Below are 12,221 nucleotides of genomic sequence, written 5' to 3'. Positions count from 1 at the left end.
ACGACCTGCCCAGGTCACACAGCAAGTGGGTGGCTGAGCCAGGATATAAACTCAGGCAGCCTGACCCCAGGACACTGCCCTGAACCGTCTAGCTCTACTCTACCATCTGAGTCGGAATAAGAAACATCCAGAGGAAACGAGTCATTTCTATCGTAAGGACATTGTCTGGAAAGATTCGGTGACATCACACGGACTCCTTTTTGGGAGGACCGTGGGAGAGATCCTTGCCTGTTTTGGTACCAAAAATAGTGAGCTTTCTCCTGAGCATCTGGCGTGCTTTTGTTTCGGGACACCGAGAACCGCAGAAATGACCAGCTTTGCCTTTTTTGAGTTGGCTGCTCAGAAGCCTGGAGCCAAATATATGGCCCAACCATATGCTGGTCGTTTGAGTTTTTAAGAGATGAGTTTTTCTTAGCCTCATTTCTGGCTCTATGTCCTCCCTTTTCTCCCTTGCAAAAAACAAAAAAAAATTAAGGGATCGAAAAAAATCTTTACAAGACCACTATGTGTTCGTTGTGGAAAACTCAGAAAGTACGATAAGTGTGAAGACAGTGACAAAAATCCCGACTAAGCCCCAATTTTAATGGCTGCGTAGTATTCCCTCCTGTGGGCGCATCTTAGGTTTTGAAGTCAATCTCCTGGGGTCAGATAACTGGAGGGAAAAAATTCCAGCCGTGCAGTTTTAAACAGCGCTTTAATGAGCATCGTTCTGGCCATCGGGTGCTGGGCCACGCGACTTCCCAGGGCCGGATTCTGAGACTCGGATGGGCTGAGCTCGATGCAAATGCAGGAACCTTCAGGCTCCGGCTCTGGTTTGGCAGACTGCCCTCCAGGAACATGTAATTCCCACTCTTGTTTAAGTCGAGCTGTCTGTGGTCTTTTACATATCCTTGTAACACTCTTCAGCAAATCCTCGCTGCAACCAGGCAGGGCACAAATAAATATATAAGCCTCAAGCCACTTCTGCTTCCTGATTAAATTATCCAGCCTCAAACGCAATAATATCCTTGTCTTATTAAGAGGCAGCCGCGGGCGCTCTTTCTGTCGGCTAATCCCCATGGCCCGTGCTGGCTGGCTGGCTGCCCCCGGCTCCTGGATCCCTCGGCCCCACCGGGAATTGTTTCTGAACCAAGATGTGGGTGGCTGAGCTGGAGGCTGAGAAGGCTGCTGGGTGTGACAGCAAGAGCAACTTTGCCTGCGTCTCCCTGTCGGTCAATCCTGGACCTGTTGCGGAGTGACAGCTTCATTGGGGCGACAGCCACAGCCCGAGGATCTGGAAAACCCCAGCCAGGAAAGACAATTGGAGGCCCAGCTCCCTGGGCACAGAGATTCCCCTCTTAGAGCCCGTTAGTGGGAGGATTCAACCCACCACTGGCGGCTCAGCCGAGTGTCCAGCTTCTCCATCGCGTCTGCCACGTCCCAGGGGAGACAGGCCACCCAGTTGGGGGTGTCTGTACCTGGAACGCTCACCTGGGCTCTCACACCTGCCATTTCCTTTTGTATAGACCCTTCTCTAGCCATCGGACTGTGACACCCCCGGCCCCCCAAGAGTGTATGACTTTGGTCCCATCTAAACCCCCTCTGGGAGAGCTGGCATTTGGATTTTCAAACAGTGAGCCTTCCAGAACATTCCACCGGTCCCCGGGGGCATGAACTCGCCTGCGTGTTTGAACTTGAACCCCGACAGGCAACACTCCGGGTCTCCACCATGCCCGAGATTTGGCAGCCAAACCCCAGGCATTTAATTACACGGCCGCAGAGAACACTCGAGCGAGGTGCGCGCGACGCAATTATTTCAGGAAAGCCGTGGAGGCCTCCTCTCCTCGCCACTTAAATCTCGCTTCTCTTTTACAATTCAATATTTCAATTGTTGAGAAAATGGCTTGTTTGCTTCAAAGGACACGCTAGGCAGTGTCGGAAGGAGATGTTAATTATGTTGGACCTGCTTTGTCTCTGCGCCACTGAGGCTCCCCGGGGCTTCTGTCCAAATTGCCAGGGGAGCACCGCGAGGGGAGCACGGGTGGGCTGCTCCATCTTCCATGCGCTGTGTTTTGCTTTTGTTTTGAAAGAACTGGATGTGTTGTGAAAGGCGACAAAGCTGGTTCTGCATTGTCCCAGACCCAAGCGGGGAGGCTGTCTCGGGTCCCCCTTCCTGTCTTGGGTCGGGCTCCCTCAGAAGCAGAGCTGGGGGAGAGGAGTTGAGTGGAAATATCCACCGGGGAGGTGAGTCCCCGAGGAGCCAGTGGGGGAAGTAAGACAGGAAGCGAAGGAAACGCACGCAGGACGAGCTAACGAGCAGGCGGCGTAGCGGGCACAGGGCCCAGTGGGCTCCCCGGGGAAATTGCAGGCAACGCGCAGCTCCGGGTTCTCCCACCCGAGACGCAAGGGCCACCTGGACCACCCCCTGCGAGCGAGGAAGGCAGGGAAGGTGCGCGACTCCCTTCCTCCATGGGAGAGATGCAGACCCGTAAAGAGGGGGTTCCCCCAACCTCGGAAGGGTGTGCCTGCGACAGTTTCGGACGGCGTTTATGAATGGTTTGTTTTTCTTATAAATTAGCGGGGGCGTCGGGCTCTTCTGTGTAATGCTATCACTCGCCCCCGTTCCCACAAGCCTGGAAAGGAGGATGTACTGAGTGGGAGCGGAGAAGGCGGGCTGACGGCTGGCGTCTCCGGGGTGGCTCCTCTCTGCGCAGCTCGTGGGACCCGCCTTTGCTGGGCGATCGGGAGCGGCTGCACAAAGGATCCATTATCGGGGGGCTTTGTTTTGCTATAAAACGCTGGGGTTTTATCAGAATTTATTCCGGGCCCAAAGGAATGCATCCTGGAAAGGACCAGAATCTTCCACTTGCCCCCTCTATGGCCACCGCCCGTCAGTGCTCGCAGGGACTCTGCCCCCGTCTCCCGCCTCGGCCCCCCACCGTCTATTCCCCCCACAGCCGCCAGAGGGCGCCTGTGAACCCTTGAGTCAGGTCCTATCCCTCCTCTGTTCAGAACCCTCCATGGTTCCCATCTCACTCAGAGCAAAAACCAAAGTCCTCCCCACAGCCTACAGGCCCTGAACGCACTGCCCTGTCCCTGCCCTGTCCTCCTCTCCCCCCGCACTTACCCCCTTGCTTACTCCGCTCCAGCCACACCAGCCTCCTCCATGTTTCCCAAACACACCAGGCAAAGCCCAGCCTCAGGGCCTTTGCACATACTGTTTTCTTTGCCTTGAACATCCTCAGATATCTGCATGGCTCCCCCCATCACCTCCTTCGGGTCTTGACTCAAATGAATCCTTCTCTTGGAGGCCTTCCCAGGCCACCCTAAAATGGCAACCGCTTACCACTGCCAACCCCAGTGTCCTCCATCATTTCTTCCTTGCATTATTCTCTCTGTGGCACCCATCACTCTTCAAATATTTGATATTTCCTTGTTTATTTTCGTGTCTCTCTAACGTACGCTCCTGGAAGAGCTTTTGTTTGTTTCATCCACTGCAGTGTTTTCAACACCCAGAATAGAGCCTGACATGCAGTAGGCGCTTAATAAATACTTGTTGAACAAATGAGACCATCAAGCCCTGATACAAACAGAAAGATTGGGACTGTGACTAACTCCAGTATGTTCTGGGGAAGCTGGAGGGCCCGTTCAGGGAGGAGTCAATGCTTCTCGAACAACGTTTCTCAAATTCCTCCAGATACTGATTCACATTTGTGGGGCCAAAAGGGTCCCCTCCTTTCTCCCCTTCTCCTGGCTCATTCAGCCCTCAAGTTGAGCTCACGTCGTGCGGCGCCTCCTCTGAGACCCCCAGTTCCCCCTGAACTTTCTTGGAGGCCTTCACCGCAGCGTATCATTCTAGAAGTACCAGCAGGATTATGCGTTTGATATCTATCTGCTCCACATCCACGGGCAGCGACCGGATATGGTTTCCTCACCCCTCTCTTCCCAGCCCCTACCCTAGACTCCATGCCTGGCATAGAATAGGCGAGCACTAGATATTTTCTGATTTTCATATTTGGAAAATTATGGCCCTCTTGAGTTTCTTGATGCACACTAGCATTTCAAAGGCTCTGATAAGTCCTGCATTAAAGAAACTTGTTTCACCCAGCAATGCATAAACTCATTTGACCACAGCACCCGTTTTCTAGCGTGTCTGGTGACTTGTCACTGTTCCAAGGAGCATGACATGGGAAACACAACCATAATTGATCCCTGAATTATCTGAGTGGCATAAACTGACTTGAAGTTTAATTTAGGAGGGATCTGAAAATGACACCTTCTGTTCAAGGGCCTGGAAGTCTCTTGAGGATTCTGTCACTCATTGGCCATGACTTTGCCTGGGTTCTCAGGACCAGCGGTTGAGGGGGGATGACAACAGTAAGATTGTACTTAGTGCCTCCTGAGATATGTCCAGAGTCACGGTGGGCTGGGGTAGCAGAGAGGAAGGTCCAGGTTTAGGGGTCAGTATGAGTGGGTCTATTTCTTTCTTTTTCTTTTTTCTTTTTTTTGGTGAGGAAGATTGCCCCTGAGCTAACATCTGTGCCAATCTTCCTCTATTTTCTATGTGGGACGCCACCACAGTGTAGCTTGATGAGCAGTATGTAGGTCCACACCAGGGATTTGAACCTGCGAACCCCAGGCTGCTGAAGCAGAGTGCACACACTTAACTGCTGTGCCACTGGATGGGCCCCAAGTGGGTCTATTTCTTTTTTGAAGAAGAAGAAGAAGATTAGCCCTGAGCTAACATCTGCCACCAATCCTCCTCTTTTTGCTGAGGAAGACTGGCCCTGACCTAACATCCGTACCCATCTTCCTCTACTTTATACGTGGGACACCTGCCACAGCATGGCTTTTGCCAAGTGGTGCCATGTCCGCACCGGGGATCTGAACCGGCGAACCCTGGGCCGCCAAAGCGGAACGTGCGCACTTAACCGCTGCACCCCCGGGCCAGCCCCAAAGTGGGTTATTTCTAATGGTGCATAGGGAGGCAGCGTTGTGTATGTGTGAACATGTGCAACAGAGTGAATTCCCGTCTCGTGGAAGGGCTCGAATCCCACCATTCCTTGCCATGTTTCTTAACCCCTTGTCCCCCAGTCTTGTCATCTGTAAGATGGGGCTCCCTGAGGAGGGACTGAGATCCGTGCATCGGGCACCCAGCACACAGTCCGGCACTTTCCAGGGGCCCGGCGAAAGGCATCTGTCCTTCCCTGGGCCTCCCATCTCCCCCAGCGGGGGCGGGGCGAATCCCCCACTGGGTTCCTGCCCTCTGACCCCTGACCTCCTGCAGACCCTCTTCCAAAGCCCAGAGGAAGGCTGGCAGCTGTACACCTCGGCCCAGGCGCCCGACGGGAAATGCATCTGCACGGCCGTGATCCCTGCTCAGAGCACCTGCTCCCGCGATGGCCGGAGTCGCGAGCTGCGACAGCTGATGGAGAAGGTACGGACCTTCCGGGTTCCCCGGGGAGGCTGGGAAAATCTCCCCTCCCACCCTGCCCTCTGCCCCCGTCCAGGCCGGCTGGGGCCAGGTGGAGCTGTGCAGGTTATTCAGAGCTGGCAGACACCCCGGCTCCCCTCCAGGAGATACTTTAGTCAACATCTGTTTGGGCCTTCTTCCGAGGGGGAGCAGAGCGCTGTGTGGGGACCCAGAGGAAGGAGGACCCCAGGGGAGCATCTTGGTGTCCTGTGCGTGAGCTCTGTCCCCTGTCGTGCACGCCCCACTCAGCCCTTCAGTTCCCCAGAGTCACCTGCTAGATGTTGTGTGGCCCTTGGGGCAGGGTCTCACCCTCCATCCCACGAGACTTACAGAAAGCTTCTCCCCTTCTCATGTCGGTCAATATCAAACGCTCCCCATTCAGTACATCCCCAGTGATGTCTCAGTGCCCTTTATAGATGGACTGCTGTCCCCTGACACCGCCCGGCTGAAGTCCCCCTTAGTCAGCCCTGAGTCGATGTTGAGAGGGACCAGCAACCTCCCACCATCGTCCTATAGAGAGGGGAGCTGAGGCTCGGCAGAAGAGACCCTTGTCGGCGCTGGAGTCTCGCGCCCGTTAACTCTGCCCACGACCCCAGAACTGCTTCCCCCAACGGTTTGGGCCATCCACGCGGTGTCCTCTGATTGTGGACAAAGGCTGTAAAGATGTGCTGTGGTGTCCAGGATGGGTATCAGGCCGTTGGTTTCTGAGAAGGTCCAAGTGTCACGTGAACGGTGGTTCAGGCAGTTGTAGATCTCAGCAAGCGTTCCGTGCTGTCTCTGGGTTCACCTTGGCCAGGTGGAGCCCACCTCAGCCGGGTGGAGGTGGGAGCCAAGGGGGCCTCCGTCTGCGTTAGGAGAGGCCGGGGCAAGGGAATTCAGTTCGCTCAAGTAGCCAACACGCATTTATTGGGCACTGGGGATGGCGCTGTGGACAAGCCAGACGCCAGGTCTGCCTCCGAGGACCCCACCTGAAGGAGGGAGATGAATAAGAACATTCCACATTGTAGTCACAGCTGGGAAGAAAATAACCACGTAAAGGGAGAGAGGGTGAGCCGCTGCTTGAGGCGGGTGGTCAGAGAAGGCCAATCTGAGGAGGTGACACTGGAGCTGAGACCTGAAGAATGAGAAGGGAAGACGAGAGGAGCAGCACTCCAGGCAGAGGGACCAGCAACTGCAAAGTCCCTGAGGCGGCAAGGAGCTTAGAGTCTGAGAGACACAGGCGGCTGGTGGGTGGAGGGGGTGAACGTGGAGAGGTGGCAAGCGCGGGGGCAGGACCAGCCCGCGGGGTGTGCAGGAGACAGCGGTGATCCAGTCTTCCTTTTGAAAAGCTCCCTCTGGCTGCTGTGTGGAGAACGGAGTGCTGGGGACAAGGTGGGAGATGAGGTTAGGAGGTGAGAGGTGAGAGGTGACAGTGGCCAGACCAGGCGGGAGCCGACAGATAGATTGGGCATGCCATTGGCAGCTTGCTGGTGAGCCCAGGGGAGAAAGTTGGGGGTGTTTGTCTGGCCTCTGGCCCCGCCCCGGCTCATCTGTGGCATCCCGGGGGCGGGCGGAGCCTGGCTGTCCCTCACCCTCCCGTTCCTAGGTCCAGAATGTCTCCCAGTCCATGGAGGTCCTCGAGTTGCGGACATACCGTGACCTCCAGTACGTGCGCGGCATGGAGACCCTCATGCGGAGCCTGGACGCACGGCTCCGGGCGGCCGATGGATCCCTGTCGGCCAAGAGCTTCCAGGTGGGTCCTTCTGGGTTGAGGTCAAAGGTCAAGAGAAGAATTGGGATGGGTGCCCATGAGTTCTGAGAGTGGGGTCACATCTGGGAAGGGCTGACGGTTGGCTGGAATCCAGGGTCCAGGATGGACCAACTGTCAAGGGCCAGGTGTGCATCAAAGATAATGGGTGAGGTCATGGGTCAGGGTTTGGGGTCAGGTCTGGGTCAAAGATCAGGGGTCGGGGTCAGCGAGCGTTCCACCTTGGTGGCAGGAGCTGAAGGACAGGATGGCGGAGCTGCTGCCCCTGAGCTCGGTCCTGGAGCAGTACAAGGCGGACACGCGGACCATCGTGCGCCTGCGGGAGGAGGTGAGGAATCTCTCCGGCAGCCTGGCGGCCATCCAGGAGGAGATGGGCGCCTACGGGTACGAGGACCTGCAGCAGCGAGTGATGGCTCTGGAGGCCCGGCTCCATGCCTGCGCTCAGAAGCTGGGTATGCCTTGACCGTTGACCTTGACCCCTGACCTCCACACTCAGCCCTCATACCACCTTTGTGCCCAGAACTGGACACAGTTTTGACCTGTAACTTCTAAACTAGGACCCTTGACCTCCCTCCCCAAGGTGAAAAATAGACCCAGAAGCTGGAAATGGCCTTGACTCTTAACTTCGAGTCCCTCATCCCCAACGTAACTATCTTGGGACCAGATTTCTGGATCCTCCCTCACCCCTGGCCCCAGCTCTTCCCAGTTTGATCGCACCACCTCACCCTTGCCTGCCTCCCTCGGGCTCTTTCCATCCCCACCCTCATCCCGCCCTCTTCCTGCCTCCAGGCTGTGGGAAGCTGACAGGGGTCAGTAACCCCATCACTATTCGGGCCATGGGGTCCCGCTTCGGCTCCTGGATGACCGACACGATGGCACCCAGTGCAGATAGCCGGGTAAGTAACTGCCTGCCCCAGTGATCAGAGCCTCAGGGAGACAGCCTGTGGCTGCCCATAGGTGCCCAGCGATGTCACATCAACGATTCTCCTGTAGGGTGAAGTGTCCTAGGATCTCCAGGGCCCTGGGATCTCCCCTTGACTATCTAGTGACAACCAAGTGACTAAGGACATTTCAGCCCTGTGATTCCCCAAGTCTATTGACCGCCAATGACTATACAGAGACTAATGGTTCCTAATGCTACTGACCAGCTCCCCGTGACCAATGACCTCTAAGTAATTACCAATGACCAGTACCTTCCCAAAGACTAGAACTTACTAGCACTGCTCAGTGACCTTTGGACCTCTAGTGGCCTCCAATGTTCATGGTGGCCCATCACTTTTGACCCACAGGAATCCTCCGCTAACTGCCCAGTGACTATCCTAGTGACTGACATGGGTTACCAGGTGGCCACTGAGTACCATAGATTAGAGATTCGTAACTAGCCACCTCCTCACCATGATCTGTGGCCTCCCAGGGATTATCGTGGTTTAACCAAGTGGTTAAGAGCTTGGGTTTGGCAATCAGCCTTGGGTTTGCATCCCGCCTCCCCCAATCCTTAGCCAGGGAACCTCGGGCAGGTTCCTTAAAGGGCCTGAGGCTCAGTTTCCTTCTCTTCAAGGTGGTTGTGATAATGTTGGCATTAAAGCTTTTCAGATGCTTAGCCCATAACCAGCACTAGTAAAGGCACTCACAAATGCTAGTTAACATGGAGACAGTGAGCAATGATGACAAAGAAGATGCTGATGACAGGCCTGGTCACCTTGTGGTTGCAGGGGTAACCTGTGGGCAATGAATTCAAGTGACTTCTTATCACTCAAGGGCTGCCCAATGACAACTAAGCATCCAAGATCCAGGGGCCAGTGAATTCTGAGGCCCAGTGAGTCACAGGCACGGTGGTGTCCCCTGATGCTTAGGCATCAAGCACTGTCCACTTAGTGTCTGCCTTAAGACCAATGGCACTCCTGGACCCAGTAGTCCCAGTGGCTGGGACTCTGATTGGTCATGAATGGCCACTGGCTGCTCCATGACGGAGTAACGGCCACTAGTGACTGTTGATCCCTAACGACCATGGGCGATTCCTGAGTGGTCACTGGGTTCTTTGGGTCACCGGCAGTGGTCCCGCAGTGACCAGCGCCTCTCCCGTAGGTCTGGTACATGGACGGCTATTACAAGGGCCGGCGAGTCCTGGAGTTCCGCACCCTGGGGGACTTCATCAAAGGCCAGAACTTTATCCAGCACCTGCTGCCGCAGCCGTGGGCAGGCACGGGCCACGTGGTGTACAACGGCTCCCTGTTCTACAACAAGTACCAGAGCAACGTGGTGGTCAAGTACCACTTCCGCTCGCGCTCTGTGCTGGTGCAAAGGAACCTCCCGGGGGCCGGCTACAACAACACCTTCCCCTACTCGTGGGGCGGCTTCTCCGACATGGACTTCATGGTGGATGAGAGCGGGCTCTGGGCCGTGTACACCACCAACCAGAACGCGGGCAACATTGTGGTCAGCCGGCTGGACCCGCACACCCTCGAGGTCGTGCGGTCCTGGGACACTGGCTACCCCAAGCGCAGCGCGGGCGAGGCCTTCATGATCTGTGGCGTGCTCTATGTGACCAACTCCCACCTGGCCGGGGCCAAGGTCTACTTTGCCTATTTCACCAACACGTCCAGTTACGAGTACACGGACGTGCCCTTCCACAATCAATACTCCCACATCTCCATGCTGGATTACAACCCCCGGGAGCGGGCGCTGTACACCTGGAACAACGGGCACCAGGTGCTCTATAATGTCACGCTCTTCCACGTCATCAGCACCGCTGGGGACCCCTAGGGCTGCCGTGGCTCAGGCCGCCACCCCAGGGCCTCCTTTCGGAGCCTGTGCCCCTTCAAGCTTATCTTCGTCTGCGTCCTGGCCTCTCTCCCCTTCCGCCTTGCCCAGCTCTCATTCCCTGCCTATTTCTATGGGTGTGTTTTCTCAACGTTGTCTCTTCTCCTTTATCGACCTCTGATTTTAATACGCCACTTCTTTCTCGTTCTGCCTTTTTGTGGCTGGCCCTCTGTCTCTTTTTATTGATCTGACTCTCCAGCTCCCTTTCCCTGTCTCTGCCTGTCTGTCTGTCTCTCTCTTCTCACCCATTCCCCTCTCCCTCTGTCCGCACCCTCTGCCCCGCTCCCCCTCCAAGGAGTTGAGTGCATGGATCTGCCTTTTTTTTTTAATTTACATCTTTTCTTTCCGGGTTGCTGGAATAAACGGGACCTCGGACATTTGATGCTTGGTGGCTGTGTGTGTCCCGAAGGGGCAGAGGCGGCGGTGGCAGAAGGCAATCACAGCCTGGGACCCATCTCAGTGGGGCCCCCCTGTCCCATGCCACAGGCTTTGTGAATGGGGGTGCAAGCCCAGCCTGGGGGGGCATGGCGGGGCGAGCCCTTTGGGAAGCCAGGCGAGGAGACCCAGTCCAAAGTCATTTCGGTTGAAAACAATTCGTTGAAAAGCAATTTGACCCAAACAACTGAGAATTCTATCACAACGATGAAAATTGGCCTCAAATGAATATTCTCCGTCATTGGTTTTTCTACTCATTGATCACTCTGGCGTGTCGCTGAGCCGTCTGGCAACTTTTTAAATAGGTTTTTAACAATTTGGCTGCTTTCAAGAATTTGGGTAGGAGAGGGTAGGACACAGTAGAATTTTTCCTTGTTCCCTTTTTGCTTTGTAATTTCAAAATGACTTTAAATGAGTCACAGCTGTTCGGAGTTAATAACAGAAAGCTAGGAACAGCCTGAAGGTGGGCTGGGTGCCTGCTGTTGAACACACCCACACTCTGTGCCTGGGGCTCATTAGCTGCACGGCGCTGGGGCAGGGGTGGGCCCCGAACCGGGGACCCTGGGGACTGGAGCTCCTGGAAGGGAAGGATGGCCGGGCTGGGAAGAATCGGAGGTAGGAAGAGGAGTGAGAGGGAGTCGGGAAGACACTGAACAAGTAAACAGAGGCCACATCCTGGGGTTCCTGGTGCTGCAACTAAGGGAGGGGGGTCTGGCAGTTACAGAAGGAGAAGAAAATGAGGACTTTACTTTAGCCGGGTCCCTGGTGGCCACAGTGGGAGGAGGCACCTGGTGGTTGGGAACAAACGTAGTGCTGACCAGCACCCCCATATTCACCCCAACTCACAGCCCTGTGAGAAGGAACATTGTGCCAAGAGCCCCACCGGCCTAGATGCCACCCGGCTGTGGCCACAGAGGAGGGAGACCTGCCCCTCTGGGAGGACACCCCCCCCCCGCCCCGATCTCCCCATCTCTAATTAATGGCCTCTCTGATTAAATCATCTCTGCCCCGTGCTGGCATCTCCGGGAACTGGGGACACCGGGGCCATCTTGCGAACGAAATCAATGAATAATAAATGTGACTGGCTAATGCACTCATTTAAAACCAATTTTTAAAGAAATCTTCGAGAAAAGCAATGAATGTTGATTTAAATTAACGAGTTTGACATTGAAAAAATCGATTCCTGGATAAGCACGTTGACAGGTGTTTGCCTTAAAAAAGGCACAGGGCTGGGACACCAGGACATCTGCGTCCCCCCCACCCTGCTGTGTGTATTTATTTGGAGACAAATCTCCGAGGTGAGCATAGTGATGGGGAGGGGGTTGTTCATGGGTCCTTGATGTCAAAATCCCCTCAAAGCAAGGTCGGGACTTCCAGCTGCTGAATCTTTGTCCAAAAGACACACAGACCCGGAGACCCACATTCCCAAACGGAGAACAGGGCTGGGTGTGGGCACAGCTGTCACATCTGCAGCCCATCCTCAAACAGATGCCACAGGCGCTTGGCATCACAACCACTCGCTCACTCGCTCTCTCACACACACACGCAGGCCCAGCGCTCCTCATGCTTTTGTTTGTGGCTTTTGTTCCAACTAAGGATGGGCAGGAGGAATAACTCCCCTGCCGCTCACCAGGCCAGGATCATGTCATCCTCATGTGTGTGCACACGCGTGTGTGTGTGTGTCTTAGGCTGCCTGCTGCTAACTCAGACTTCCCCTCTCATGGATGCGTCCCTGGCTACCCTGGGGAAGCTTTGTGGCCCATCCTG

At 55.3% G+C, this 12,221-nt stretch overlaps 1 protein-coding gene across 2 annotated transcripts in view; it reads left to right on the top strand.

Moving 5' to 3' along the window:
• The window catches only part of OLFM2 (olfactomedin 2), a 60,217-nt gene extending 48,670 nt beyond the window's left edge, over positions 1-11,547 (top strand). For both annotated transcript variants that reach the window (XM_044752680.2, XM_044752678.2), the window contains exons 2-6: positions 5,267-5,416; positions 7,038-7,184; positions 7,432-7,651; positions 7,989-8,095; positions 9,285-11,547. In XM_044752680.2, coding sequence (XP_044608615.2) covers positions 5,267-5,416; positions 7,038-7,184; positions 7,432-7,651; positions 7,989-8,095; positions 9,285-9,962 — 1,302 coding nt within the window. In that variant the 3' untranslated portion in view covers positions 9,963-11,547. The remainder of the gene's footprint in view (positions 1-5,266; positions 5,417-7,037; positions 7,185-7,431; positions 7,652-7,988; positions 8,096-9,284) is intronic.
• The last annotated feature ends 674 nt before the right edge of the window (positions 11,548-12,221 follow it).

This window comes from Equus asinus, chromosome 20, assembly GCF_041296235.1.
Source record: "Equus asinus isolate D_3611 breed Donkey chromosome 20, EquAss-T2T_v2, whole genome shotgun sequence".
Taxonomy (NCBI): domain Eukaryota; kingdom Metazoa; phylum Chordata; class Mammalia; order Perissodactyla; family Equidae; genus Equus; species Equus asinus.
The sequence above is the reverse complement of the archived record's forward strand: the minus strand, read 5'-3'. Positions and strand labels throughout refer to the sequence as shown.